This window comes from Mytilus trossulus, unplaced genomic scaffold (assembly GCF_036588685.1).
Source record: "Mytilus trossulus isolate FHL-02 unplaced genomic scaffold, PNRI_Mtr1.1.1.hap1 h1tg000457l__unscaffolded, whole genome shotgun sequence".
NCBI lineage: Eukaryota > Metazoa > Mollusca > Bivalvia > Mytilida > Mytilidae > Mytilus > Mytilus trossulus.
Window position 1 is genome coordinate 308,705 of NW_026963370.1, and position 27,667 is coordinate 336,371.

Here is a 27,667-nt window from a genome sequence, read left to right on the forward strand (position 1 = left end):
AATATATACTGTAGTTAAGACATGAACGGCAACACAAATTGCCTTTTTTATTTTGAAAAAAAAGTTTCTAGAAAATTAAAAAATGTTCATTTTGTATTTCCATTCTGACTTTCCTGTCTATTCATCTTCTACTTTCTTGACACGCACGAGAGAAGTCACATTGCGATCATGTGACGTTTAAAGATCATCAACATAAGTAGCGGTAGAATTTTAATTTGTTCATTTCACAGGTAAAAGGATATTATGACAGATTTGAAGGATAACGACATCTTGTCTTCTTAATATTTCCTTGTTCAAGTATAATGGAAGTTAACAATAATTACATTAAAAATCATGTAAATTATAGATTTATTGGATTGGATCAAAGTAAGAAATATATGAATGAAGTTTTAACGTTACTTGTGGCTTGTGTGTCTTTTATAAATGGTCTTCATGGAGATTTTTTACATGATGATATATTTGCAATAAAACATAATGCTGATGTGACAGGACACAATCCAATTCTTAAAACATTCTGCAATGATTTCTGGGGTAAATCAATGTCGGATAATACCAGCCATAAATCATACAGACCTTTAACAATATTATCATTCAGGTAAGTAAGTTTTGTTTTAATATAATAACGTTGTTATCATTAAGATGACAAAGTCAGTGTTTTGATATGACTTGGTATAATTAATATATAACAATCCAGATTTTGGATTTTATATAAACAAAATCGTAGATTTTGACTTTGACTTTATAACATTGTCACAACCAGTATTTTGGTGAAATATTATTACAAAGTAAGAAATACAATTCTGGTGCATCAAATAAACCAAAGTCGATAAAATTTGAATTACTGTCTTCAATAAGGATAACTCGCGAGATTCACCTCAAGTCTGTCCTTACATTGTCGAAGTATCAATGCACCCTAACAAGCTGACGCTCTAACATAACTATATTTATATATAAGACTCTCTCAGCTTCAGCAAAATACATGTACACCATGTAATGACACATATATAGAATGACTAAAGGATCTTTACATGTGATGAATCGAAAGTATTACCATGTCATTATGTTGATAACTTTTTTGGTATTATTCAATACAAGTAATTAGCATTGTACAACAAAAGAGACAAATAATAGAGACATTTATTATAGCTTTAAATGTATATATTTATTTTTGACTATTTTAACATTTGATACATATTCTTTCTCACTTAACTAAATCAATGTCAAGAAATTATTATTGATAAACTCATCATTTTATACTAGGACCATTTAAAGGCGAGTGAAAATAAATGGTTTGTTTTCTTCAGTGACTCACTTAAAAACTTCAAACCGCAATATACATTATTTTGATTTATTGCAATTGAAAGATCGTCGTTTTTAAAACATTACTTCAAAATATAGCAGTTGAAAAGCTCGTTATAGTTTTATGGCTAGTAGTGAATGACCAAACAATTAAAAAAATGTCTATAATCTTCATGGATTGTGATGTATTTGTGAACCCCTGCAGTATTATGATGTTTTTCTTCAAATGTGTACTTATGATATATATTTGCATAATATCTGACAGATTAAATGTCTGTATAAAAATCTACATGCTGTCTGTCCATTTTGATCGTAAATATTTACATTTGAAATTTAAATTTAAACGTAATCCGATTACTGTTTCAAAAAACTTTCCTTGTATGTTTTAGTTTGATAATTCAAATTAAATTCATATTTTGTCAACATGTCTACAGGTGCCCGTATTATGAACAATGTATACCCAATGCATAATAGTTATGTCTGTAGGGATTCTTAGGGGTCTTATCTCATACAGAAACATCGATAGATAGCCTGCAAGTAAAACTTAAATCATAAAAACAACAAACAGAATTTATATGTAAATAGAATTAAATAATATAAAATATCGTTTTAATCATACTAGCCAGAGCAGTGCTAGAGGTTCATAATCATCCATCCGTTATTCGTCTGGCCCGTATGCATAAAGCTACTTTTTTGTTCCAAACGGACGGATTCTTCAACATTTCCTACCATACATTATTAGATATATTAGTACTGCGATTGGAAACCTGAACTTTAGTTGTTATATGTCAATTAGTTCTAGTTACCAAATAACACCAAGAAACTATAGTTTTTAATGCATTAAAGTAATTTTACAGTCATACATGTACATCTTGTTTTTAAAGAATTTAAATTTCTCTCAGTTGCTTGCAATTGTTTATTTTTATATTACTTGTCAGGTATTTTTGTCTAACAAACGGTTTTAAAACAAAAACGTAACTCGTTTGGTGAACCTTTTTTCATTTGTGACGGACTGTCAACGGAATTCTCAAATTTATCATTTAAATTACAGTGTCAGCTTTCCTGAATCCTTTTTGATGTTCATTTTAAATATTTAATTTAAATGCATGAACAAAATTCTGTGTCAAATTTCATTTGTTAATTTGTGTTTGGTTACAAGTAAGTGTAAATTAGTTTCAAGTTATTATTTTTGAATTAAAAGTTGTTTAAATGATGAGAAATTGGTTTTCAATAACACATGAAAGACGGAAAAGTACTTCTCAAAGTAATAAATTATATAGCTCATTTATCATGTCATAAGTACACATTGCATACAACGGGACAACGGGTATCTAAGATGTTCTGTTCGTCTTTACCAATAGATCTAAACATTGTTCTTGTGTCGTTAATAACTGTTTCGTTTAAAAGAACCTGACAGAACTCAGTGGCGGATCCAGAAATTTTCATAAGTGGGGGCCCACTGACTGACCGAAGAGGGGGCCCACTCCAGTCACGCTTCAATGCATTTTTTTTCCCAAAAGGGGGGGGGGGGCGGAAGTTTTTGCGCCAGACGCGCGATCCGCCTACAAAAGACTCAGCAGTAGAGCTCGAATTAACAAGAATGTGTCCACAGTACACGGATGCCCCACTCACACAATCATTTGCTATGCTTGCTGGACCGTGAAATTTGAATAAATTCTCTAATTTGGCATTACAATTAGAATGATCTTATCAAAGGGAACATGTATACTAAGTTTCAAGTTGATTGGACTTCAACTTCATCAAAAACTACCTTGACCAAAAACTTTAACCTGAAGTGTAACAGACGGACGAACAAACAGACGGACGGACGGATGAACGGACGAACGGACGGACGGACGAACGGACGGACGGACGGACGGACGAACGAACGGACGAACGGACGCACAGACCAGAAAACATAATGCCCCTCTACTATCGCAGGTGGGGCATAAATAAGTTAAAAAGGTCAAATAAATAAAGTACGAAGTCGAAGAGTATTGGGGACCAACAATTCCTAAAAAAAATTCTAAATACAGCTAAGGTACTCCATTCCTGAGGTAGAACAGCCTTATATTTCAAAAATGATAAGTTTTTTAAGCAGTTAGTTTATAAAAATGTTAGATATTTGAATCATAATTTACTTTAAAGTGGCTCCTCTAATCATTTGCTTTTATTCCAGATTGAACTACCTTGTGAATGGCCATGAACCATTATATTTCCACCTTGTAAATGTAGTTCTCCATGCGTTAGTGACCAGTTTATTTACATGGACTTGTCAGTATGTTTTGTATCTGTCTCCTCAGTGTTCACTGCTGGCAGGACTGTTGTTTGCTGTTCATCCTGGTCACGTAGAAGCAGTAAGTCACATACTTCTTTTTGATTTATAAATCTGCCTCGAAATGACCGTTATAAAATACAGATATTTTGTATAATTATATTCAAGTTGGTATCAAAACTAATGTTAAAATAGATAAAAAAAAAAAAAAGCTCAAGGCGAAGTTATTTCAAAATTCATTATAGTGTTATCAAAATAATGATATGATTAACTCTGGTAACATGAAACGTTAAGAATTGATATGGTATAACATGAATGTCAAATGGTTCAACTTATCGACAACCACACAGAACAAAACAAAAACAAAATACTAAAAAAATACATCCACATCTGCAATAATTCTTTGGGAAATATATCGTTAACGACCCTGTTTTTTTGTTGTTGTTTTTTTTTGGGGGGGGTGTTTCTTTTCTTTCGAATAATACAATCTAACCGCCAGTAGTCTATACAATATTACATAGAAATCAAAGACCCTATTTAAATATTCGTTGGACATCTGTTGACATGTTTGTAAACGTTTCAAAACACTTGAACCTGTTCTTCAGTATGATAAGGAACCCTTGTGAAGTTTTTAATTTGATACATTGAATAAGAATTTCTCTACGTAATGTCATTCAACTGATGAATTCTTTTTTGTAATCCTCTCTTTATAATGAATAGAAGACAAATTGGTTTTATATTCTTTAAAGTGAATCTTGACTTGAAAATGATAAGTTATTTGTCCAAAAAGTCATTGTACATATTTGACCTAAAATTTAATCCACTGATCCATGTATAGGATGAATACATATGAATATTTAACGCTGGGGATTTTGATACTTTATGTTAATTTTTCTTTTTACTTTTTTCTTATTTTAAATGAGAACTGGTTTTTGACGACACTCGCCATTTCGATTCACCTTTTACATTTGCAGTTATATGAGCAAATATGAATTCCTTTGAAAGTTATCAGTTTGAATGCTGTTTTATGCTGATTAGCAATTCAGAATGTATCATCAAATAGACCTAGATTATATTAAATGCTCATGAATACACTTGTAAATATAATAGAGTGTAATATTGAACTCTTATCCTTCAATAGCTCCACTTGAAAGATTTATCCGTATTAAAAACTCATTTCATAAACATCATTACATTTTAAGATGTTACTTGTAAAGTACGTTAACGATTTCAGATAGGGTATAACACTAAGATATCAATTACAGAAAATTAAAAGCAAATAGAGGTTTCTGTGCATAATATTTGCACTTTGTAAATAACCATATTTGATTTTGTGAAAGTATAAACTATTGAATGCTGGGTTTTAACGTAAAAAAATATCTAATAGTAATGTAGTTTATTTTGTACTTAAAATGTCTTCGTGTTTCTGTGTTGTTAGTCTGTAAGAATAAATGCTGACTTTTATCATGGAACCTGTCAAGGATATCCTGATAAACCGAAGATATATAGTTTAAAGAAGAATGCCAAGGTACTTCCGCGGATAATCTGGCGTCGTCTTTCTCTTGTTAGATTATTTTATGCCAAATGAAACTAAGACGTAATTATGTACCCTTCCTTTTAACTTACCTTTATTTCACAATCTAAAATACAGGAAGACAGTTTTTGGCAATTTCTGAAAAAACTTAACTTAAACTTTCAATTTAAATCTGCGTTTTAAATATGACAAAAGTGTACATACTTACTTCCCTATCAAAAGATCATTATATCTACAAATGATAAACATACAAACAATTACTAGTAAAACAACTTGACACCATTTGCGACGATGATAGTCCGTCGGACGGGGACGATAAATGGCTGACCCGTGTTAAGAGAGAGCCATATCTCTTGCACGTTAAAGACACCCTTGTAGATTTCGTAAAAGAGTAGGCTAATGCCGCTACAAGGCAGCACTCGCACCCGCAAAGTGGAAAGGGATTAATATAAGTTGCAAAACTTGTTTCCCAATCCACTATAAAAACATATGTTTAAACTAATTAAAACAATTATAAATAGACCATGGCAAGTTCCTGCATCTTCGGAAAGTGTTGTTCATAGACAATTAATACCTTTCCATATTCTTACTATTCCGGCTTGAGTCACCTGATTTAGAGATAGTGTTTTTCTCAGTGTTCTGAGTTTAATCAGTAACAAAATATGATATTATACGTATTAAGCTCTGGATCCACGAGCAAAAAAGGAAGCGATGGAAAGAACTAGAGCTTGCTTAATTGGTTTTCTTTTTAATTACCCTTGTTTGCTTCTTTTATTTGACAATTAACTATAATTGAAGATTAAAGTTTCAGCTTTATTAGACTAGCTTTGAAGTTGATCGGGGAAATTAACTAATAGACTTTTTCCTATTCTTTAGATTACGAGGTAGATCTTCATCGTTCATTTACGTACTTAAATTTAAAATTCAAATCGCGATATTATGTATAGAATACTAAATGTATACTTTAATGCTTGTCAAGAAATAAATTTAAGCCTTGCTTGCAATTTCATTGATAAACTCAGCTTGGCTTTAAATTTAATATTCATATATTTCATTTATAGGTTAAAAGGTTGTAAAAATTTATGTGATATTAATAATTCTTGTACGTGACACGCATGGGCTTACAGAAGATGTCATACAAATAAGAATATAGATACTTGTAGAGGTAGACCTAAACTTTGATTTTGATCTGTAGGTAAACGTCACCAGGTTGTACTATTTAAATTCAGTATCTTACTAAATTTATAAACTTATGGGGTCGAAAAATAGATGAATGCATATATATACGAAGATTACAATGTATAAGTCTGCAGCTGACGAGGGATAATATGCATCTTAAAAATGATTGCTCATTTTTTAAAATGCACTCTTCATAAAACAAATGAATGTAGGTAAAAAGTATAACTAAACTTAATGGCTGATTTTCAATTCATGTTGCACAAATCACTTGTTATTTCTTATATGTTTACCGCACGTCCGAAAAATGCCCAATTTGCTCATGATCCATCGTTGTTCGAAGTCAGCATCTTTGTTGCTTTGGTTGTTTTTGTTGTTTTCTTTTTGTCCTGATTGAGCTGCTTTGGTTATTGTTTCTTTGCACGGAGTCAAGTCCTTTGGTCATTACTTTGTCACTTTGTCAAAATGCATTAATGCTATTTTGGTCGTTGTTGTCTTTTCGTCCGGTGTCAAGTGCTTTATTTATTGTTAATGTCTTTTGGTCAGGACTACGTGTTTTGGTGTTATTGTTGTCGTATTGTTAGTAGTTAGGTATTGGTTGGGAAGTTGTTGTTTTTTCTTTGTCTGGAGTCAGGCATTTTGGTCATTGTGTTGTCTGTCGTCGTCTTTTTGTCTGCTGTAAGGTGATTTGGTCAATGATGCAGTTTTGTTTCGATGTCTGGTGCATTGGTCGTTAATGTTCACTTGTCTCTCTGTCTGGGAACAGATTAAAACTTAGATTAAGTCAAAAACATCGTTTGTAGATGCGACTGTCTCTGTGTACCGAGTCAAGAACTTTGGAGTGGTTGGTTTTTTGTTGTTGTCTCTTTGTTAAGAATCAGAAACCTCCTCAATGGTTATTTGGTCACTCTATCTCGAGTCAAAAACCTCTGTGAATCAGCAGTAGTTGCTGCTATGTTTTTTTGATCGAATCAGTAATCACGTCCAGATATTTAGTTCTATAATATTTTTTAATTGTATAAAACATATACATCACCTTAAAAGTATACATAATGAATATTTCTATTTTTATTTAGGTGACAGGATTAGTTGGCAGAGCAGAAGTCCTATCAGCTTTATGTTTTATGTTTTGTTTTATATTGTACGCCAAGTAAGTTCATATTATTGCAAATTACATTTACATCAATCATAAATATGTTACATTTTTGGTCATTGCAGATTTGGTTTGTAATTTTGGTTAGGTTTACAGGCAATTCTTTTTAATATCATATTTTTGTTTTTGTTTTTGTTTTTGTTTTGATTTTGTTGGTTTTTTATGCCTATTGTTTGGTATGAATTTCCAATGCATATTTTGGATGAGAGCATATCATTATAGCAAAGAAGGTTATGCGTCAACGTGAAATTTCTTTTTTAAAGGCATTGGGAAAAGGGTACTTTTGGAAAGAGTAGATTTATAAAACGATAAACAAAGTATAAAAAGAAGATGTGGTATGATTTCCAATGAGACAGCTGTCCACAAGAGATATAGACCACAAACAATAAAAGAATCATGGCAACCGTTCTTGCATTTAGTTAGCATGGTATTTATCAATTCTTAAAAACGATTCAAGCAAGGAAAAGTAAAGCGAAGTAGCTTACAGAAAGCGTTGGACTTGCACTTCACGAGATATTGTATGAAAATGTAGAAAATGTATCCCTATGACGCCTTACTATATCCAGAGTTGTCATTGCTGGATGGGAGAAATCCGATGATACCCCTTTTTTACACTCCGATCAATCATTTCGGTTCATACAATATTGAAATAACATTTGTACATATCTTATGCATCAAATAACAGGCATCATTATTTATCTAAAAAAAAATGCATTGTTCTTTGACATTTTTTAATCTGTTGACATAATAAATATAAAAAATGACACTTGGTAAAAAATGTCATATCTATTGTGAAAATGTCACCTTAAGCTATATATATATTTGTTATTCTTTAAAATTCAGACTTTATTTGTTTTGGATCAGTTGCACTACCGAATTAAAAAAAAAGTGAGATAATTTATGTCACCTGTAATTGCAGAAATGTCACTAGATCTGTATTAAAGTTAATATAATAAACAGAAGTAGCTGTTCAATAATGATTATCAGACTGAAAACTGAATTGACAAGTTTAACAATAGCCTTAAAGGTGATGTCAGTACGAAATGTAATTATATAATCTATTTTTCACCTGTAATATGATTACAAAAACATCCTTATTATGAATGTTATCGTATTAAAAAATCAAATCAGATTTGACGAATACATTTAGATCATTGTTATCTTGATTTCGATAGACATCTTATATATAATTGAAGTATACTAATTATATACTCGCTCAAAATGAGGGATTCTGCCTTACTTTGTTCGACCGCGCGTCCATTCTAAGTGTCCGTAAGTCCGTCCTTTCGTCTACAAATATAACATTATATTGTTTATGAAAACTACGAACCAAAAGCTTCATTTGATAGGATAACCAGATTCATTTGCGCAATCCATGTTACATGTATCACGTGTGATTAGTTTTGACATTCATCACTCGTTAACGTCCCTTTCCACTCAAATTAATATACTATATGGAAATGAATGAAATATCTATCGAAATTACCGAGAGCTCCCATATATTTGGTTACACTTCCTTTCTACATCTTGTTTTCATATTCATCAATCAATTTCCCGAACACCAAATTCTGTTACAGAAGATGTTTCCCACCTATACCTTGTAGAAGCCAATTTTCTATAATTGACTCCTGTATGCTGATACATGTACACTCTATTCTCACTCTTTAAAGTCAGCACTTTTCTAAAGCATGCCGTGCTATGGGAAATTTAATAAAATTCATGTTTATTACAATTCAAACGTGAAAACAATCTTGAATATATATGTTTTCTGATTTTTTTTTTAACGTCTGCATACACATATCATTTCAGAAATCTACGCACTTGTAAGAAGGAACAGTTTGCCCATGTAGAAAATGTTCCTATTTTTCTGGTCAGCATAGTTTGTGGTATCCTGGCCATGTTGTGCAAAGAACAGGGTATTATGGTTCTACCTGTTTGTATGTTGTATGATGTATTTATATGTTGTAAACCAGGAGTAATACAGTAAGTATAAAACCATAATGTATACATATTGATTCTAATGAAAAGTTAGGCCAGTGCGTTGATACGAACTTTTTTACAGTTGTAATTTTGCTGCCGTGCGTAGACTTGTTTAGAGTAAAATTAATTTTTCTGTGCATCGTATACGTTGGCCTATCTGCCATGGCTGGCTGTCTGTAATGTAATTTTGTATTAATATGCATCTATTGTATATATACAGGTTGCACTATAATAAATCATTCATTCATACATATATATGTAAATATATATAAAGAGGCATTCCGCAGAAAAGTTTATAAATATTTCAGATATGCTTTATAGTATTTCTTTTGTGTGTTCAATATTGTGCCTTTTGATGATCGTAATACTATATTAGAGATCTTAGATAAGTTAATTTCTGTTGTATGATTCCGGTACAGTTTTAATTAACTCACAGCGAGATGTTTTATTACACAACAGAATCAACAGCACCATTGCACAACAGAACAAAAAAATATTCTTGTACTAATAACACATACATTGTAGCTGAGAGAGATATAGAGTAGATTTTTACTCCGAGAAAACAATAAAAACGAGGCGAAGCCAAGTTTCAAGGGGCAACAATCTGGTCTGTCACCCTCTCAAGTATGTATACTTGAATAAAGCGTCACGGTGAAGGGCAATACAGTATTTGCAATTGAATAAAGTAGATTATTTCTCTCGTGTTAACCAATAAAAATGCCAGAAGTATCATAACATAAAATGTTTCTTACTTTGAAGAATATGTTCACTTTTACAGATGTCTCAGAGATAAGAATCTCTCCAAAGATTGTCTTCCATTAGTAAAGCGTTTGTTAGTCACTACAGTAATTGTAAGTATAATATGAAAATTAGAATATATGATACTTTTAATGGTGAAATGCGGAAGAAACGGACATTCAAAATGTTCCACCGGTTGTGTATGTCACGTGATGCTAAACAAATTGTTTGATATCAAAGGATTTTGCCCTGTGATTGTTATATTATAATGTTCAAAGATGGTGTTTATATTTTACTCCCAATTTTCTTCATCACAAGCGTACGCGAGAACCTGTACGAGGTTAACAGAATACAGAATAATAGGCAAAAAATGAAGAATAAAGAGCAATAGAAATACATAACAGAGAAAAATGGTCAGAATAGAAACTTGCAAGTTTGAGTTTTATATTCAATTTGATAGCATTTTAGTATTTTCTCAACAGACATGACTTATTCATTAGGATACTAAAATTCGGCCCTTTAGCCGCATTTTGTATGCCTTAGACTTCGGGCATTGTTATCAAAAATTATGACCACCATCTAAAAAGCTTTATGACTTTACATCCCGAATTGGAACTTATTTTTAATTATGTTTTACTGTAAAATATTTATTAACCTGACCAGTGGCCTTTTAAAACATGTGACGAATCCCAAGGGTTTTTGTTTTCAGTTCTTTTGTGCTGTGATGCGTAGGTTTGGATTTTACTATAATCTTTATCTGTCTTCTTCTGGATTAAAAGGTTCAGAACTTAACCCCCATTTTTAACAACAAAAACCCATTCACAAACATATTCACAATATATCTTTAACTGTTTTCTGTTGTAGATATTTTGCTTGTTATTGTTTAGATGGTGGATTATGAATGGGCAGCTACCATTATTTCAACATCAAGATAATCCAGCCTCATTTTCACCTTATCTAGTCACAAGGTAATCATCGCCTTTATCGTTTGTTAAAGATACTACCAAGGAGGCAACTTTATCGTTTGTTAAAGATACTACCAAGGAGGCAATTATACAAAAGATCATTTCAATTCATTTTTTAAGTTTAAAGCCACACTGATTTTTACTTGTTCAAAATATGTCCTTTACTTGGAATCACATCGCAATAGACAACTTTCGAGTTTGATGCATTTCCGTCAAAAACTTTGATTTTAGTAAACATTATTCGTGCGATTAGGGGTATCGTCACTTCCGTTCCAATGTTGAGCGAGTGGTTGGAAAACTATGATGCTATATTGCATGAATTATTCGGCAAATTAAATTCTCATTATTGACAATCAGCACAGCTGTCATAAGGGAATTGTGATTGTACCTACAGATCAAACCTTATTTCAAGGTTATCCTGCAACAATGACGATCACTAAGATGCTTGATGAACATTTATAGTGCAATCCCCTCTATTTGTTAAACGACGTACTAAGATGCGCATTATTGACGAGTTTTTCAGGTGACGCTCAAACTCGAAAGTGGTCTATTCTGTATTTCTTAATTACAAGGCGAATTCCCATGATAGTGTATGCTTTGCATACATTTATAAACCCAAAAGAAACATTGACAAATAAAGTTGTTGTACCATTTAAAGAACTTCAAGGTTAATTGGACGAGCATCAAGTATATCAAATTTAAATGAGTGTTTTATATACTTTTGATGAAGTACTAAGTAGTTCAAACATTTAGTTGATTTTGTTTTATTGGTAATTTAACGATTCTTATTTTTATATCAGCTATGGAAAATAGTTCATATATCACAAAGGTAATCTTGCGATATGTAGACTAATCAGAAACATATTGTATCAAGTGGCCTACATACATGTATATACAATGATGATAATTAATTTTTGTCATTTACTTTAACTTTTCTATTCGTCCATTTTTTGTTTTACATCTTAAAATGTCTGAGACCTTTTATTATATTTGTTCCCTGCATTTTATTCAATATTCTTAATAATGAAATTTAAAATGTAAATTACATTTTTCTTTATTTAAAAGATTTAATTTTTAATTTAGTTTGAGTTGATGACACACTCAGTATCTTAAATAGTAAATGTATTAGATGGTGTGACATAGTGCATATAGCAATATAATACTTTACTGTATTGTACCATACTTTTTTTTATTTAGATGACATTTATACACTTTTATGATATATGATATTTTTATTAAGTAAGGTTGCGTTTATGACATAGGCTGTACAGTTAATGCTTTCTTCGCCACTATACACCTTCCCTTTTGTTCAGGATTATACAATTACAATTTGAGTCTATAAACTGTGTAAATAGCAAATTATCTTTGCGTGTATTTATAACGAAAATAATAAACTGCACTCTACATTAAAAAAGAAAATATGAAAAGAAACAATATCAAGGATTAATATTACATAGGCCTATTACTTTTTAACAAATTTGTTATTTTGCTTGAGCATTATAATAGATGCAACATGTGTTTTGTGTATAAATGGACTACAAGTACTTGCATTATATTCGGACTGAATAATAGTCTCATTTGAAATGTTACTTCATATCCTTATTTCATATGTTAGTTTAAGATAATACTAGGATATTTTCGATTTGAAATTATAAAAAAAAACTAGCATTTACAGTACCCTTGTCTAAAAAAAACTTTATATATGTAAACGTTGGTTTTTTTTTTTTGCGTTTTCTTCATTCGATTAAAAGAAATACGTTACTTTGTTTTATGCATGTAATTCTCAAACCCAGAGTTAAGCTAGTCAGAAGCTAAACAGGTGATATGCATTGCCGTAATATCACCTGAAAAAATGTATTCAGATTTGTATTCACAATGAAATATTGAAGTATTTTTCCTGTTCTGATATATATATGTAGAGAATTTGACTGGCTTTTATTTTTACGAATTTTGATGTTTTTATCACCAAAACCGACAGGTATCATTACACTATTAATGTTATTATTCAAATTCACCGAGAAAGTGCGAAACACTTTCTTATTCGAATTCAAATAAACTTCAAATTTCCTATGCAACTAACAGCTCATATTTCCATAATTAATGCCATTTTTATATATATTATCCATGCATTTGAATTTAATATAGATAAAATTCATATTTTATTGCCTTTTTTAAGAAGATCATAAAATTTATGGTACCGCCTGCATTGCATTTATTTACAATTATATTTGGATGTCACTATTTAATCAAGATGGTGATTCTAAAGACTTCTAGAATTACAAGACATCATGTATGTGAATCATGTGATTTACTTTTAGGGGTAAAAGAGTTGCTATAAAACGTAAACAATAATGGGCCAAAGTCTTACTAATTTGATTTTCTGATAGATATATGAGCATAATGGTTTACTTTTATAAATTGTTATTTGGATGGAAAGTTTTCTCATTGGCACTCACACCACATCTTCCTATATCTATGCATTACATTATATAAAAAAAGTTGTGGTATGATTGCCAATTAGATAACTCTTCAAAAGAGACCAAATGATACAAAAATTAAGTATAGGTCACCGTACGGTCTTCAAAAATGAGTAAAGCCTATACCACAAGTCGTCAGCTATAAAAGGCCCCGATATGACAAACGTAAACAATATTCTAACGAGAAAACTAACGGCCTCATGTATGTACAAAAAATGAACGAAAAACCAATATGTAACACACCAACAAACGAAAACCACTGACTTACAGGCTCCTGCGTTTATGACGATTCAGAAAACATGTTCCATCTATGTCCGAGGGCTATTCAGTCATTGAAAACTGTTACAACTTTTAACTGGCTGTATTTAAATATTGGCTACAAATCCAATAATAAAAGTGACCTTATCTGTCAAACTATATACAATATCCCGAGGCTATTATAGTTTCCCCACTTAAGTAAACGAACTGTTAATGGACTACCATAATACCTTTAACATCCCACAAATAACGTCTCCTAACGATAGCATCTAACATCTTAGGTATTTAAAAACTAGTGATGAGTAAGACTTGTTTATAGGGAGAGAACATTCAACAATAATACAAAACAATAAAAACACAAATTATCCTGTATTTAAAATTCACTATTTTCAAGGATTGGTGTTAATTATTTAAATCTTTTATTTTACTTTTGAATTAAGACAAGTTATGTTTCTGCAAATTGTTTCATTTGTAAAGTAAATTGAGTTTTTATTGATCGTTAACAATTATATTGTATTTAACTTTCTTTTAATTATGTTTTTATACCACAATTACTCATTTCATTTGAATACAGCCTTGGAATAATGTAACAACACAGCGACACTTTTCACAAGAGATAACTATTTTATATTAGGGTACTTTCACAGCGATATTAGATCCCCTCATGCATATACACCATGTTTTAAACGTGTTGTTGCTGCATATCATATCCGGTTTGATCTTTACGATTGGTTACAGAGTGATTTACAAAGTCGGCAAAAATGATAAGGCCTTGGTAAAACAAAGATTTCTTACAAAAAGACAATCACACTTACAAAACACATCATAGAAAAGTAATGACTGAGAAGTACGAAGCCCACAACATCCAGGGTTATCCAAGATCCGAAATAATGGAAATGTTACAATGCAGTTGCATGCAAGTTGAATTATATATGTAAAGCGGTTTTATATTTAATTAACTCATGAAATTAGAATAATGGAGTGTTATCATTTTCTATTTTGTATCTAGCTTTCTTGATCTCACAAAATTCTTCATATCATATCTGATGCATTTTGTTGTGAATTGCTATTTATTTACAAATCTATTTTCAGATGTCTCAGTTATCCATATATATGGTTTTACAACACTTTTATTTTGCTGTTACCATCTACACTATGCTACGATTGGCAAGTAGGAAGCATTCCATTGGTCGAAACTATTTTGGACCCTCGTAACTTAGCAACATTGTTTCTGTTAACGGTTACGACTCTTTTTGCTTTAAAATGGATCTCTAGTTTTAAGGTAAATATATAACTATTTGATTATAATCGGAAACCATTTTTACTGTTATAAGTGTTTTGTCCTAATTCAAATGAAAAATCTATTGGGAATAATTCTAATATCACGTATGAAATGAGTACTAAGCTACAATGTACATCGCCATCTATTGCTACATATACATGTAGTAGGATGTTGGCTTTTGTTGAGAATCATTCAACTTTTCATGAATAACATTGTTTCAGTTGACTAAAGATGACTTTCGTTTGTAATTCTAGATACCAGTTTCTATCGCGATCCTTTTCCTCGTTCACAACCTATCATTGCATTTAACATGTTGTTTATATATTGTTATCAACATAACGGAACACTGGAATAAGTGCAGAACTAACTAATTGGTGTTCCAATGGATCCAAATTATTAAACCTTGTCTGTTTTAATAAGTTAGCAGTTGTTGTACTTTGTTAATATTTATTTTTCCCTCAAAGTATGTAATGGTCCCCTTTTATGGCAGCCTGATATTTTAAGATGAGTATCATTCGGTGTATTTAAGAAATGCCTAATGTGAATACAATGAATGCATTGTTTTTTTTATATACCTAAAATGTAGAATAAAGGATCAAGAATTATATTAAAGTTATTCTTTGAGTGAAACCACCGGTTTTTTTCTTTTTCAGAAATCTAACTCTTTCCATCATCCAGATGTAATCTTCATTATTTTTATTTTCTCCATCTTGCCATTTATACCAGCCTCTAACCTGATATTTAGGGTAGGATTTGTGATAGCGGAGAGAACTCTATATATACCAAGGTAAGCGATATATACATAGATTATTGGCGGTTGGTTATTCATTATGTGGATCATGACATATTATAAAAGAAGTAACCCTCATTTGTTTTGTAGATTCGTACAACTCTGTCTTTAGTTTTCTATGCAATGTCTTGTATTACAGTTCTTATTTATTCTATCTGTCGTTTTCATTTGTGTCCTTGGTGTAAACTTCAAATATCTGAATTATAATTTACGATAATTATAGTTCATATGTTTCCCTCGGTTTTCGTTTGTGACCCGGAATTGTTTTCGATAAATCGTTTATGACTATTGAACAGCGGTAAACCACTATAAGTTGTATTTATTTACGAATGTGCATTTGGTATGTTTTCTCTTAATATTATCCTAAATGGTTATTACATAATTAAAATAAATTATTCTTGTGATGATATTCGTATTATTTTTTACATTTTGTTTAATAAATGATAAAGGAACATAATTTAAGATGATTTTCATTGTGAAGATTCATTTGTAAGTTTGCCGGAACACTATAAGCTGTAAGTGAAAAATCATCTTGTACTTAAAGTATAAGTATTTACTTCCGTAATGATAGATAGCTTGATTTCAGTCCGTGGTATCAGAAAACTTAATTTCTTCCTTGATACATGTATGAGATAGCTCAATTGCATTCAGTAAGTTTCAATCGATTTGAAAACAAGGGGTAAATGGAGAAGAAAAATTTGCAGACACAGTTGATTAAGTAATATTAGTGGTCAGGAGAAACTATATGCTATGTAAATGAGCTAGTTTATTATTTTGTACATAAATCAGACCGTTAGTTCTTGTTTGAATTCTTCTGTATTTGTTATTTTGTGGTTATTTTAGCTTGCTATGTCTTCTTTTTCAATATGGAATATCATAATTAAACTCCTCATATATACCAGGACTAATTTTTTTTTCGCCAGACGCGCGTTTCGTCTCAGTACAATAGACTCCAAAAAAGTTAAAAAGGCCAAATACGGAACCTACAGTTGCTATCTTTTACGCCATTTAAATTCTGGTGATAAGTTGTAGTATTTGCAATCATACCATGTCGTCTTATTTCTTTTTTAGCTTTATAAATATAATGCTCGTGATCGTTCGCAAGTCAACATTTATGTTCTCAACAATATTTGTTTAAGTAATGAAACACGTTTTTAAGCAACTATTTCTTTATATTAATTCAGTATTAACCTGGCGGTTAAAGTCACTATGTAAAAGATATCAAGCAAGAGATAAGTTGAAATTTTAGAATCATGAATAACGTTCGATTCCTGATATAGTTCTGTGTTAAGCAATAAATCAGATCTAAAGCAAACTTTTCAATACCAATAAAACATGTAAAATGACCAGGAGATGTCTTGGTATCTGCCGTTGTCTTGGCAACCATACTGATATTTGATAAAAATTTGATTGATTTCAGTAAGTTAAGACACTTGTTCATAAAAAAATTGTCTTTTTTCTTATGATGACATTTTAAGCTTGCTTTGATAAAAATGAATTATTTTCTTAACGTCAATGATAAAAGATACCCATAGCGTTGTTAATTTCATAGTGTATAACCATAACTGCGGTTTTGTAAACACCTAAATGGATTAATACCATCAGGTAGTATCCGTTTGAAATGGTAATTTCCTCCTCTATTGTTATTAGATATCTGAATGATACATTGTAACCTTATTGAATATGATATTATCTACGCTGTCAGTAGAAAATTACACAGAATCAGGTATCACTTGATTAATGGAAAATGTATGTGAAAAGTTTGTGACCTTTTCATGGTTGTAAATTACACTAGCACTTGCTTTGTCCTATTCTTACTTTATACTTATTACAAAAATACTTAAACATTCACATTTTTTTAATTCGTCGTAAAATGTTTTATTCAATTCATTCATAGTCACGAATTTTTTTTTATGATTAGCTTTTTTGGGGTCTAATTCGTTTTCTTAAATTATCCGTATTTGACACAACTTTTTTGGAATTTTGGGTCCTCAATGCTCCACAACTCTGTACTTGTTTGGCTTAATAACTATTTTGATCTGAGCGTCACTGGTGAGTCATATGTAGACGAAACTCTCGTCTGGCGTAAACAAATTATAATTCTTGTACCTTTGATAACTTAAATTACCACAATTGTTAATTCTCTTCTAAGAAAACTCATTTGATTTAATCACATTATTAGGTTAATATTGTTGCATGTCTGTTGTTTATATTTTCAGTACTGGTTATTGTATACTGGTAGCTCATGGGATATGTTTGTTAGTTGAAAGATTTTTTAAATATCGACATTTCATCGTAGCAGTAACATTATTTCTTCTGATATTGTTATTATGCAAAACATGGACACAGAACAAAGTCTGGAATTCTAGAGAAACTCTTTTTAAGTAAGTTTTTGTTACAAATATTTTGTAACTAGTTTATAATTGCTTAGCTGTATGTAAAATTAATGATAAACGACAGGAAATTTATCGGCGATTGACCACTGTAATACTTCATTGCAATTCGGTGGACATAATTATATACGTTTTAAGCCAAAACTCGAGAACAAAAAAACAAAAAAAAACTCACTGTTCTCATGATTTAAAAAATCGGAAAGAAACTGAAAAAAGGAAAATAATCCTTTATTAACTATATTGTGGTATTCAAAAACATACACTAAATTGACTTGTTCTATAAGTTTCACTTATATAACCACGTTATTTTTTGGTTTATTCACTAAAAAGTAAATCACAAAAATACTGAACTCCGCGGAACATTAAGAACGGAAAGTCTCTAATCAAATGGTAAAATTAAAAGCTCAAACATATCAAACGAATGGGTAATAGCTGTCATATTCCTGACTTGGTACAGGCATTGTCTCATGTAGAATATTATTGATTGAACAAAGAGCGGAACAAATTAAATGAGATTCGAAAATATTGATCCGAGTAAGGATATGAAAGAAAGAAAGCTCTATAAAAAGTAAAATCACAAATATACTGAACTCAGAGGAAAATCAATTAGGAAAGTTCATAATCACATGGCAAAATCAAATAACAAAACGCATCAAAAACGAAATTTAGATAAAACATTAACTTTCAACAAATACTGAAACACAAACAAAGTAAATGCATGTATATAATAAATTGCATACAGTTCAATTGATACTGTTTACATGTACCTCATTAAAAGGTAGATCTACTCCAATGTATGTTTTCTGTGGAAAGATTGTGCGATTTGTTTTTGTTCCATTCCTTAAAATTTACAGATGACTTCTTGCGTTTCTGTGAGAATTTCAATGGATAAACTTTATCGTTCTGTCTTATATGCAAAAAGTACCACACAAATACAAACAACAGTATCGCTATTTTATTTCTAGATCAGGTGTGAGAAAACTGCCAAATAATGCCAAAGTTCATTATAATTACGCAAATTTGTTGAAAGATAAAGGACACATAGAAGACGCCATCCATGAATATCGGTTGGCTATTAGGTATTTATATATTCTTTAAATTTAGTCGGTTTGGGACCACGAAGGAATCACTTACCCAGTAGTACTTTTTTGTTGACACGAGTAATAATTGATTATGTCATATTTATGAATTTGTAAAAAAAAATAAAAACTTAAAATTGTCCGAAATACTAAAAATAATTTACTCTATGATTAGATTACCCTACCTGTACTTCGGCATAACATATCGAAGTCTTTTATCTACAGCTTCGTAATAATTTGGCTATTTTCTTATTAATTAAGCTGGAATCACACATTCACGATTTTTACTGCCGTTCTTGTTAGAATGATTCCCGATAATAACTTGTTAAAAGTCTGATCAAGATCTCATAAATCGTGACTGGAAAGTCACAAAACTGTGAAAACATGTAATTAATCACGACAACAATCAGATATTATTCAGGAAGCGTCCAAATTCAGCCGTTTCCATCCGAACTTGTCCTTATTATCCCACTCTTAACTTGATTCTAATCCGATAAGCATCTTTCACATTGTTAAAAACGACCGAATCTATCCCGACAGCGTCCCGATTCTGTCGACAGACATTAGACAGTGACAAGACGCTGACGGAAGACATCCGTCAGAAAACTGTCGTCATATTAGGGATGATTAGGTATTATCTGAAGGTAATCATATCACAGTTTGCTACACCGCTTTGCAAACGGCGTTGTCGGAACTCATTCACGGTACACATTCGAATTGCAATCTGGACTCAATCGGCCAAAAAGAACAATGGGAAATCTCCCCAGATCGTGCCCGTTCCACAGGACAGCGTCCAGAAAGCATAGAACATTGTTAGGATTTTGATCCAATACAGCAGAATCTGTCACGACATTATCATGATTGTAATCCGACTAGACAAAGTCGGCTGAGTGTCCCCGAATGTTACGGGCCGCACCTAATTGTCGGGGTGCTTGGCCGACTCTCCGGACTATTCCTGACCCGTACGAATCTGTTACGAACGTATATGACTTCGTTTAAACAATGATAGGGCTAGGTCAAGAAGATCATAAAGAATAGTATTCAGATTTTTTAAATGTCCGTGTCTTAGCGCTGTCTGATCTCAAACGGGAGCAATAAATGGCATTGTGTGAACCCCGCATTAACTGCATAAAATAGGAATAAAAAAGAAAAAAAAATAGAAACTGATGCTTTCGTCTAATCATTTAAATGCCGTAATTATACTGTGTTTAAATATTTACAGATTGTATCCAGATCATGCCAGTTCCCATAACAACCTCGGTACAATACTAAACAATACAACCGAAGCCATATACCATTTTGATAAAGCTTTGAAGATTCTGCCACATCACCAGGGAGCTCTTATTAACCTCGGAGCACGAAAATTGTAAGTAAGCCAATTCTGTTCTTCGTTTAGATATGAATAACAAGACATGTGGAATATACATTAATGAGTCAATAAGACACAACTCATTCATATTTAAACAGAAAATGAAAATTTCATAATTTGATACCAAATTTAAAATACCTATTATTTGATTTTATCTGAAACACAGAATGTGTTTTACATAATGTTTTTGAATAAAAAAAAAAGGAAAACGTTTTAGCAGATAAAATATGTTTGGCTTATAGTGATGGTGATTATGATGTTGTCTGCTTTCTTTGTGTCAGTCTGTTGGATACATTTTTGTTATTATAGGAACATTATACTTTTATTCTTTATGTACTATACAAAATTATAGTATTTTGTTTTATTTCACAATTTTTGAATATCTTATGATGTTATAGCAAACTTGGAAATCAAGAAGACAGTGTAAGGATGTTACAAAAGGCTGTTGAAATAGACCCACATAATGTAGAGGGTTTAATGACATTGGGTAGTATGATGGCTGAACTGAACAGATGGAAAGAAGCAGAACATCTCTATAGTAGAGCCATTACAGAAAAGCCAGATTTTGCTGAAGTTTATCATAATTATGGAACGTATTTACATTTGAAAGGTACACAATTTGAAATTTAAATCCACGAGGAAAGAGGTAAACAAAAATAACCAGAAAGCTTTTGATAAAACCAAGGACCTTAATGTCATAAAACTTTTAAGGTATAATAAATTGAAACGAAACAAACGATACGAAAGGAGTGATGTCATGTGAAGAGCGAAATATACTAAGGATACAAAAAACTCTTGCGGCAATGAAAAAAGGGACAAAACCATGACAAAAAAAAAAACTTCAAAACGTTTAACAACGATGAAAGATTCCTACACCACAAACAGTTGGTACTAGAATGTTGCTGCATGGAGATGGACAATAAGATAGTTGAAGTCTTCTTTTTAGAACTAACGTTCTCATACCTTCGTCGTCAATTTAAAGATGAAAATCAAGATATGAGCCAGATTAATCTGGGATACATTTTTTTCACGTGCATTTGTGTTAGATTCAGCCAACAGTATCACCAAACTTTTGAATCGTTCAGTGAAAAACATCTTCTATATAGCGAAACGTTACGTAAATGGTGAATACCAGCTCAGTTTATCTTTTCTTGTAGAGCATTTGAATCAAGTCTGTATTATAAGAATAAGGAAGATATAGTAAACGACTAAAAGATTCAAAAGATTTTATTGTAAACCTTATTTGTCATAACGTAATAAATATACCATGACGCCATATTTCACTGAATAATAAATAATTTGAATTGATATATTTGTAGGTGATATTGAAGAGGCAGTTCATTACTACCAACTTGCATATTCACTGGACTCTCAACTTTCTGTTTCTATGGTGAATGCAGCAAGAGGTTTACGTCAGATAGGGAGGCTGAATGAGGCAGTGTCAATTCTTGATCGGTAAGTGCATGATGTCAAACATACAGAAAAAAGATTACATAAGTGAACCACATTAATGATGGACGACTAGAACTTTCACCCATATATGATTAGATTAAAACAGGAACTGATCGCACTGATTACAATATTATTATCTAGCAGAACTGCCTCATTTGCAGTATATTACTTTTCTTGTATGATATATATCTGTTAATGAGTAGTAACTCAACGACGCTTTTGTTATTTTACAGGGCATTGTTGTTGGGTAGAAGTTCCGACGCACTTGATATGTTAGGACTCGTTTACTATCAAATGGGGAGATATTCGGAATCTGTCCGTTTGTTTGAGGAAATCCTTGGAAACAATCCAAACAATACAGATGTAATGACTCATTATGTAAGCTATGTCCATTCTGTCTATAGTAATTGTATATTCGTGTAGGATTTAGGAGTTTGGTGCTATGTTCATTTTAAGATTGGATCATTTACATTTGGTAGCCAACTATTTTCATCTATCTATAAAATAGATATCATGATTTTTATGTTCACAACATGTGTTTCTGAATGGACATTCATTACGTATGGTCTGATCTTGGAAAACAAAAGTTCCTACAAAAACTACATTGATTGCATCATTAGATGTAAGGCAATTGGCTAACTTTTATGAAGTAATGTGAAGTAAAATCATTCCTTTTGTTAAATACAGTTGGTTACAATAAAAAGAAACCTTAGATAACCAGTTTTCCTTTCATTTCACATCATTCTCATATTTCATCTGCAGATCCCCAAATAAGTAGTTAACATTTTACACGTTTATTTTTAAATTATATTTGAACATAAAAATAAACGAGTCTATTTCTGTCGAACTTTGATATATTTCCGACATATTTTTCAAAGTAAAGATCTTTATGTTACACAGGCACAAGTTGTAGCAAACAATGGTGACGTCATAAAGGCTGAGCATATACTACACGACGTTTTACACCGCAGTCCTAATCATACAGAAGCTTTACACTTTCTGGCAAACGTTCTTGGGCAACTGCAGCGACACCAAGAGGTAATTATATTCCCTATTAACAGAAAAATTTATTTAAAACAAGAAAGATATTTACTGAAATTAAAGAACAGAAAAATATGACCTAAAAGCTTAATTGAATTGGTAAGTACTTAACAATGCATCAATCTGTATCAGTAATTAATGACAATAAAGTAGGAAGGCAGATACTCTGATCTTTGAAATTATACATGAAATTACAAATTATTTTTATATAAACTGAATGTATTAAATCTTTAAGGCACTTGTGTATTTGGAGCAAGCCATTACCTTACAAGAACATTCAGGGGACAACGGCGAACTGGAAAACATGTATTTCCAGCATGGTAACCATCTGAAAGATTTAAAGCATTATGACGAAGCACTTATTGTGAGTAAAACATAATCTTGTATTCCGTCGGCTATTCTGTGCTGTAATATAAGTCAAAATTGACTTAACTGATTTCAACATTTCAATATCGTATAAAAAAAGACGTGTAACACATTTCGAGTATGATCTGCTTACTTTTGCAGATAAGCTGAGATCCCACACGGTTTATCTGAGAGGTTCGTGTTGCTCTGTATCCGAATATCTTTTTTTGTAATCTTGTGCTGTTTATCTTTTGTCACTTTGTTATTTCTGTGTTATCATGGAGTTGTCAGTAACTTTGATAAGAATATTTAGAAAAATCAATTTGCGTTAAAAACATACAGTTTTTGTGTATAAATAACAATTGTTTGTAGAAAGATCTTTATTGGGCTGGGATTCCAATGAAAACAATTTCAAACTGGACGAATCCAAAGGGTAGTTTAACACTCAAACGAAAACACTAACAACGTCATACCAATAAAAACGACGAAAATACAAAGTCTTTAAAATCATACACAGAAAACTAAATCACACCAAAAGACCGCATTGTTAACTTAGTTGTTTCCAGTATTCAGACGTTTCTTGTTTAACATGGGGTATCCGTTGTGGTGCATTTGAAGATATAAATATAAAATTCAGTTGTTGGTTTCATAATCAAGGATAAGTAGACTACATAAATGAGGTACGACAATCAAATCTTCTTTGTATACATTTATGCCATAATTATGCAAGAACAGTGGACCTAAGCAGTAACGGTAATTTGCTATTAATAATGGTTATCAAAGGTGGTGATACCCTCGGAGACGAAACGTCCACCAGCAGTGGCATCGACTAAGTGATGTAAATGGCTATCAAAGGCACGAGGATTATTATTAGTACATATACCTCAAAATTGGAGTTTTAATGTAATGTGTGTGTTGAAAGTCTAGTTCAAATCGGTATCCTTGTGTTATTTTCGTATTACCACCTCTGTATCGAAGCCGTACATATGGCCGTAGTGAATGTTAGTGTTTTATTTGCTATATAGAAATCATATCATACAGCTTTTTGCAGTCATTTCTGAGAGTTTACCGCAATATAATAGATGTATTTCATATAACGCAAAAGTATATTTGTTTTTTCAGAGTTACCAGAAAACAATCAAACTGAATCCGAAAAAAACGAAGGCACTTTTGAATTTAGGTGCTATATTTCACTTAAAGGTAAGAAATTCAGTATGCAGTTTCAAAGTGTAAAGTACCCCAAGGGTGACTGGGGTATAGAAATATGGTCACTTGGTCTTCTCCCGACCGGCAGTAAAACGCTTGCCGAAGTGGGGCGTCCGTTTGGCTGTGCGGGATGTATCAAGTTCGCAGTCACGTTCGGTCAGAAGGGGACGTTAAATCCGATGCCTCGTGTGAAGAGAGTGCCACGCTCTTTGCACGCTAAGAACCCTTGCAACAACTCTTTTGAGGGGTCCGTAGGTGGCCTGTTGTAAGGCAAAATTTCTGTCCCTATCCAAGATACCCTCATTTTCCAGTGGCAGTCCAAATTTCCCCCGACCATCATCCCAGATGGCCTCATTCATACCAAACCTACCTATTGTATTTATTGTGAACTTGTTCTCGTCCTGAATATGCATGACATATTAGCCACTGGACGTTAAGCAACCAACAATCAATCAATCAATCAAAGTGTAAAGAGAGACAAATGCAAGGGGAGTGTGGCCTATTTTTGAAACACGCATTGTTTCTTTTGAATTGTGAACAAAATTCATACTATACCCTAAAAAAATCTGAATCTAGGCAAATTCAAAATTTTAAATTCCGTAAACCTGACAAATCAATCGATTACAAGTTCAAAACAGCTTCCGTACTTGATACAGGCATTTTCCAAAGAAAAAGGTGGGTAAACCTGGTTTTAATAATAGCTAAACTTGTTAAAACAAATCCTTTTATATGACAATACTTATTGTTCCGTTATATTGACCTCATTACAAAAAAATAGGAGAGATTTCAGGGACTCTGGAAGATACAGATCATCAAGATCATTATCCTGCCCCACCTGTTGTACCCGTCCATACAATTACAACCCCGCTAATAAGTTTTATGTCGGTATGTTACATTCGTAGAAAAGAGGACGGGATTTAGAGTACAAAAATATGAAACATATCCGTCGTCATCTGGATATTATTTGTCGTCCAACACGTGATGCCATCAGTTCAATCTACGAAGAAATTATTTCAACTTCACCCTTTTGAACTCTTGGTTTCATAGCTTCATTGTGAGCAGTAACAACCTATCAAGCAAATCATGATAGGAACATGCACGGTTCACATATGTTCGATTTTAAACAGTGATATTCCTAGAAGTGTGTTGGAGGTAGGATAACTATCACTATAAATAATTTCTTTCTACTTGTAGGGTGATTTTCAACTGGCAGTCAGATATTATGAAGAAGTAACACGAATTGAACCAAACAATAAAATTGCATTAAAAAATATGGAAAAATTGCAGAATATTGGGATAAATAGTCAAGTTACATGATTGAAGAAAAAATGCATCATATCATCAGTATCTCTCAATCTTATTAATGAGGCTAGAGAAAACAAATGGTTCCTTCCATCCAATCTCAATTTATCAACTACAGCATTTTGAAGAGGTTATTCTACTTACTAGGGCTTTATTGTTTATTTATTAGTATTATCATTTTATTGACAGATTTCTATTTTATTGTTATTGTTGTTTTATAAGTTTTATATAAATGGTGCTTTACTGATTAAATTTTGTTAAAAACAGCATTAATTGTAGTTTTTTCTTAGTCAAACAATATATTCAGGTATGAGTATGAGGCTCTAAATAACTTTTTATGTGTCTGGTGGTTTTTTTTAAATTCAATTTGGAACTGAAAATAAATGGATTTCTGTTTTGGAAGAAGTGCAAGAGTTTTCAACATGTCATAAGGATAAGGTTCTATCTAGTATCTTGAATTTTAGAGGAGAATTATTTCCAAACTTGACCACGACATATTTGTAAACAAATCGCCTATGGAAGAACCTTCATTTTGATAATTCTACATCTCCTATATGTACCTTTCGGACAAGGGTTCGGGTTCCGCAGCTATATTGTTGTATGAAACATTTCCTTACTTCTGCCTTCATTTGCCATTGATTACAATTGGACGACTGTTTCTGATTAAAAATATTTCCATTTATTTTATCTCGAAGTCAAATGTTTTTAAACTTTCAGTGTAGGTTATATAAAATTAAGATGTCCCCATAATCCTCATATAATGGGGATAGTTTCAAAACAGTTTGACAGGGAGGATGTATGTCAAACTATTCAAATTAATTCCGCTTGTTGAATATTAGAATGATGATAGACATGCATTCAAGTCTCGTTACAACACATAAAAACGCAAAAATCACACATCACCTTATCCCAAACAAAAAACGACAAATGACAATCCACTGTTACCAAACATTCAAGTCTCGTTACAACACATAAAAACGCGAAAATCACACATCACCTCATCCCAAACAAAAAACGACAAATGACAATCCACTGTTACCAAACATTCAAGTCTCGTTACAACACATAAAAACGCGAAAATCACACATCACCTCATCCCAAACAAAAAACGACAAATGACAATCCACTGTTACCAAACATTCAAGTCTCGTTACAACACATAAAAACGCGAAAATCACACATCACCTCATCCCAAACAAAAAACGACAAATGACAATCCACTGTTACCAAACATTCAAGTCTCGTTACAACACATAAAAACGCGAAAATCACACATCACCTCATCCCAAACAAAAAACGACAAATGACAATCCACTGTTACCAAACATTCAAGTCTCGTTACAACACATAAAAACGCAAAAATCACACATCACCTCATCCCAAACAAAAAACGACAAATGACAATCCACTGTTACCAAACATTCAAGTCTCGTTACAACACATAAAAACGCGAAAATCACACATCACCTCATCCCAAACAAAAAACGACAAATGACAATCCACTGTTACCAAACATTCAAGTCTCGTTACAACACATAAAAACGCGAAAATCA

The 27,667-nt window shown here is 31.9% G+C and overlaps 1 protein-coding gene across 1 annotated transcript; it reads left to right on the plus strand.

The window, feature by feature from the left end:
* Positions 1 to 237: 237 nt before the first annotated feature.
* On the plus strand, positions 238 to 26,381 carry LOC134702413 (protein O-mannosyl-transferase TMTC1-like). The gene is made up of 18 exons (XM_063563316.1): positions 238 to 595; positions 3,479 to 3,656; positions 7,361 to 7,434; positions 9,247 to 9,420; positions 10,196 to 10,268; positions 11,020 to 11,123; positions 14,948 to 15,137; positions 15,791 to 15,924; positions 18,147 to 18,311; positions 19,286 to 19,399; positions 20,622 to 20,765; positions 21,167 to 21,378; positions 22,088 to 22,223; positions 22,454 to 22,598; positions 23,121 to 23,258; positions 23,497 to 23,625; positions 24,729 to 24,806; positions 26,007 to 26,381. The coding sequence occupies exons 1-18, from the start codon at positions 303 to 305 to the stop codon at positions 26,127 to 26,129; spliced, it is 2,604 nt and encodes an 867-aa protein (XP_063419386.1). The 5' UTR covers positions 238 to 302; the 3' UTR covers positions 26,130 to 26,381.
* The last annotated feature ends 1,286 nt before the right edge of the window (positions 26,382 to 27,667 follow it).

Bases quoted from the DNA above. Each gene is read 5' to 3' on its own strand.
- LOC134702413 (XM_063563316.1), top strand. From the start codon at position 303: ATGGAAGTTAACAATAATTACATTAAAAATCATGTAAATTATAGATTT. The intron at 11,124-14,947 runs GTAATCATCGCC...ATCTATTTTCAG, and splicing joins TCACCTTATCTAGTCACAAG to ATGTCTCAGTTATCCATATA. The intron at 15,925-18,146 runs GTAAGCGATATA...TTATATTTTCAG, and splicing joins AGAACTCTATATATACCAAG to TACTGGTTATTGTATACTGG.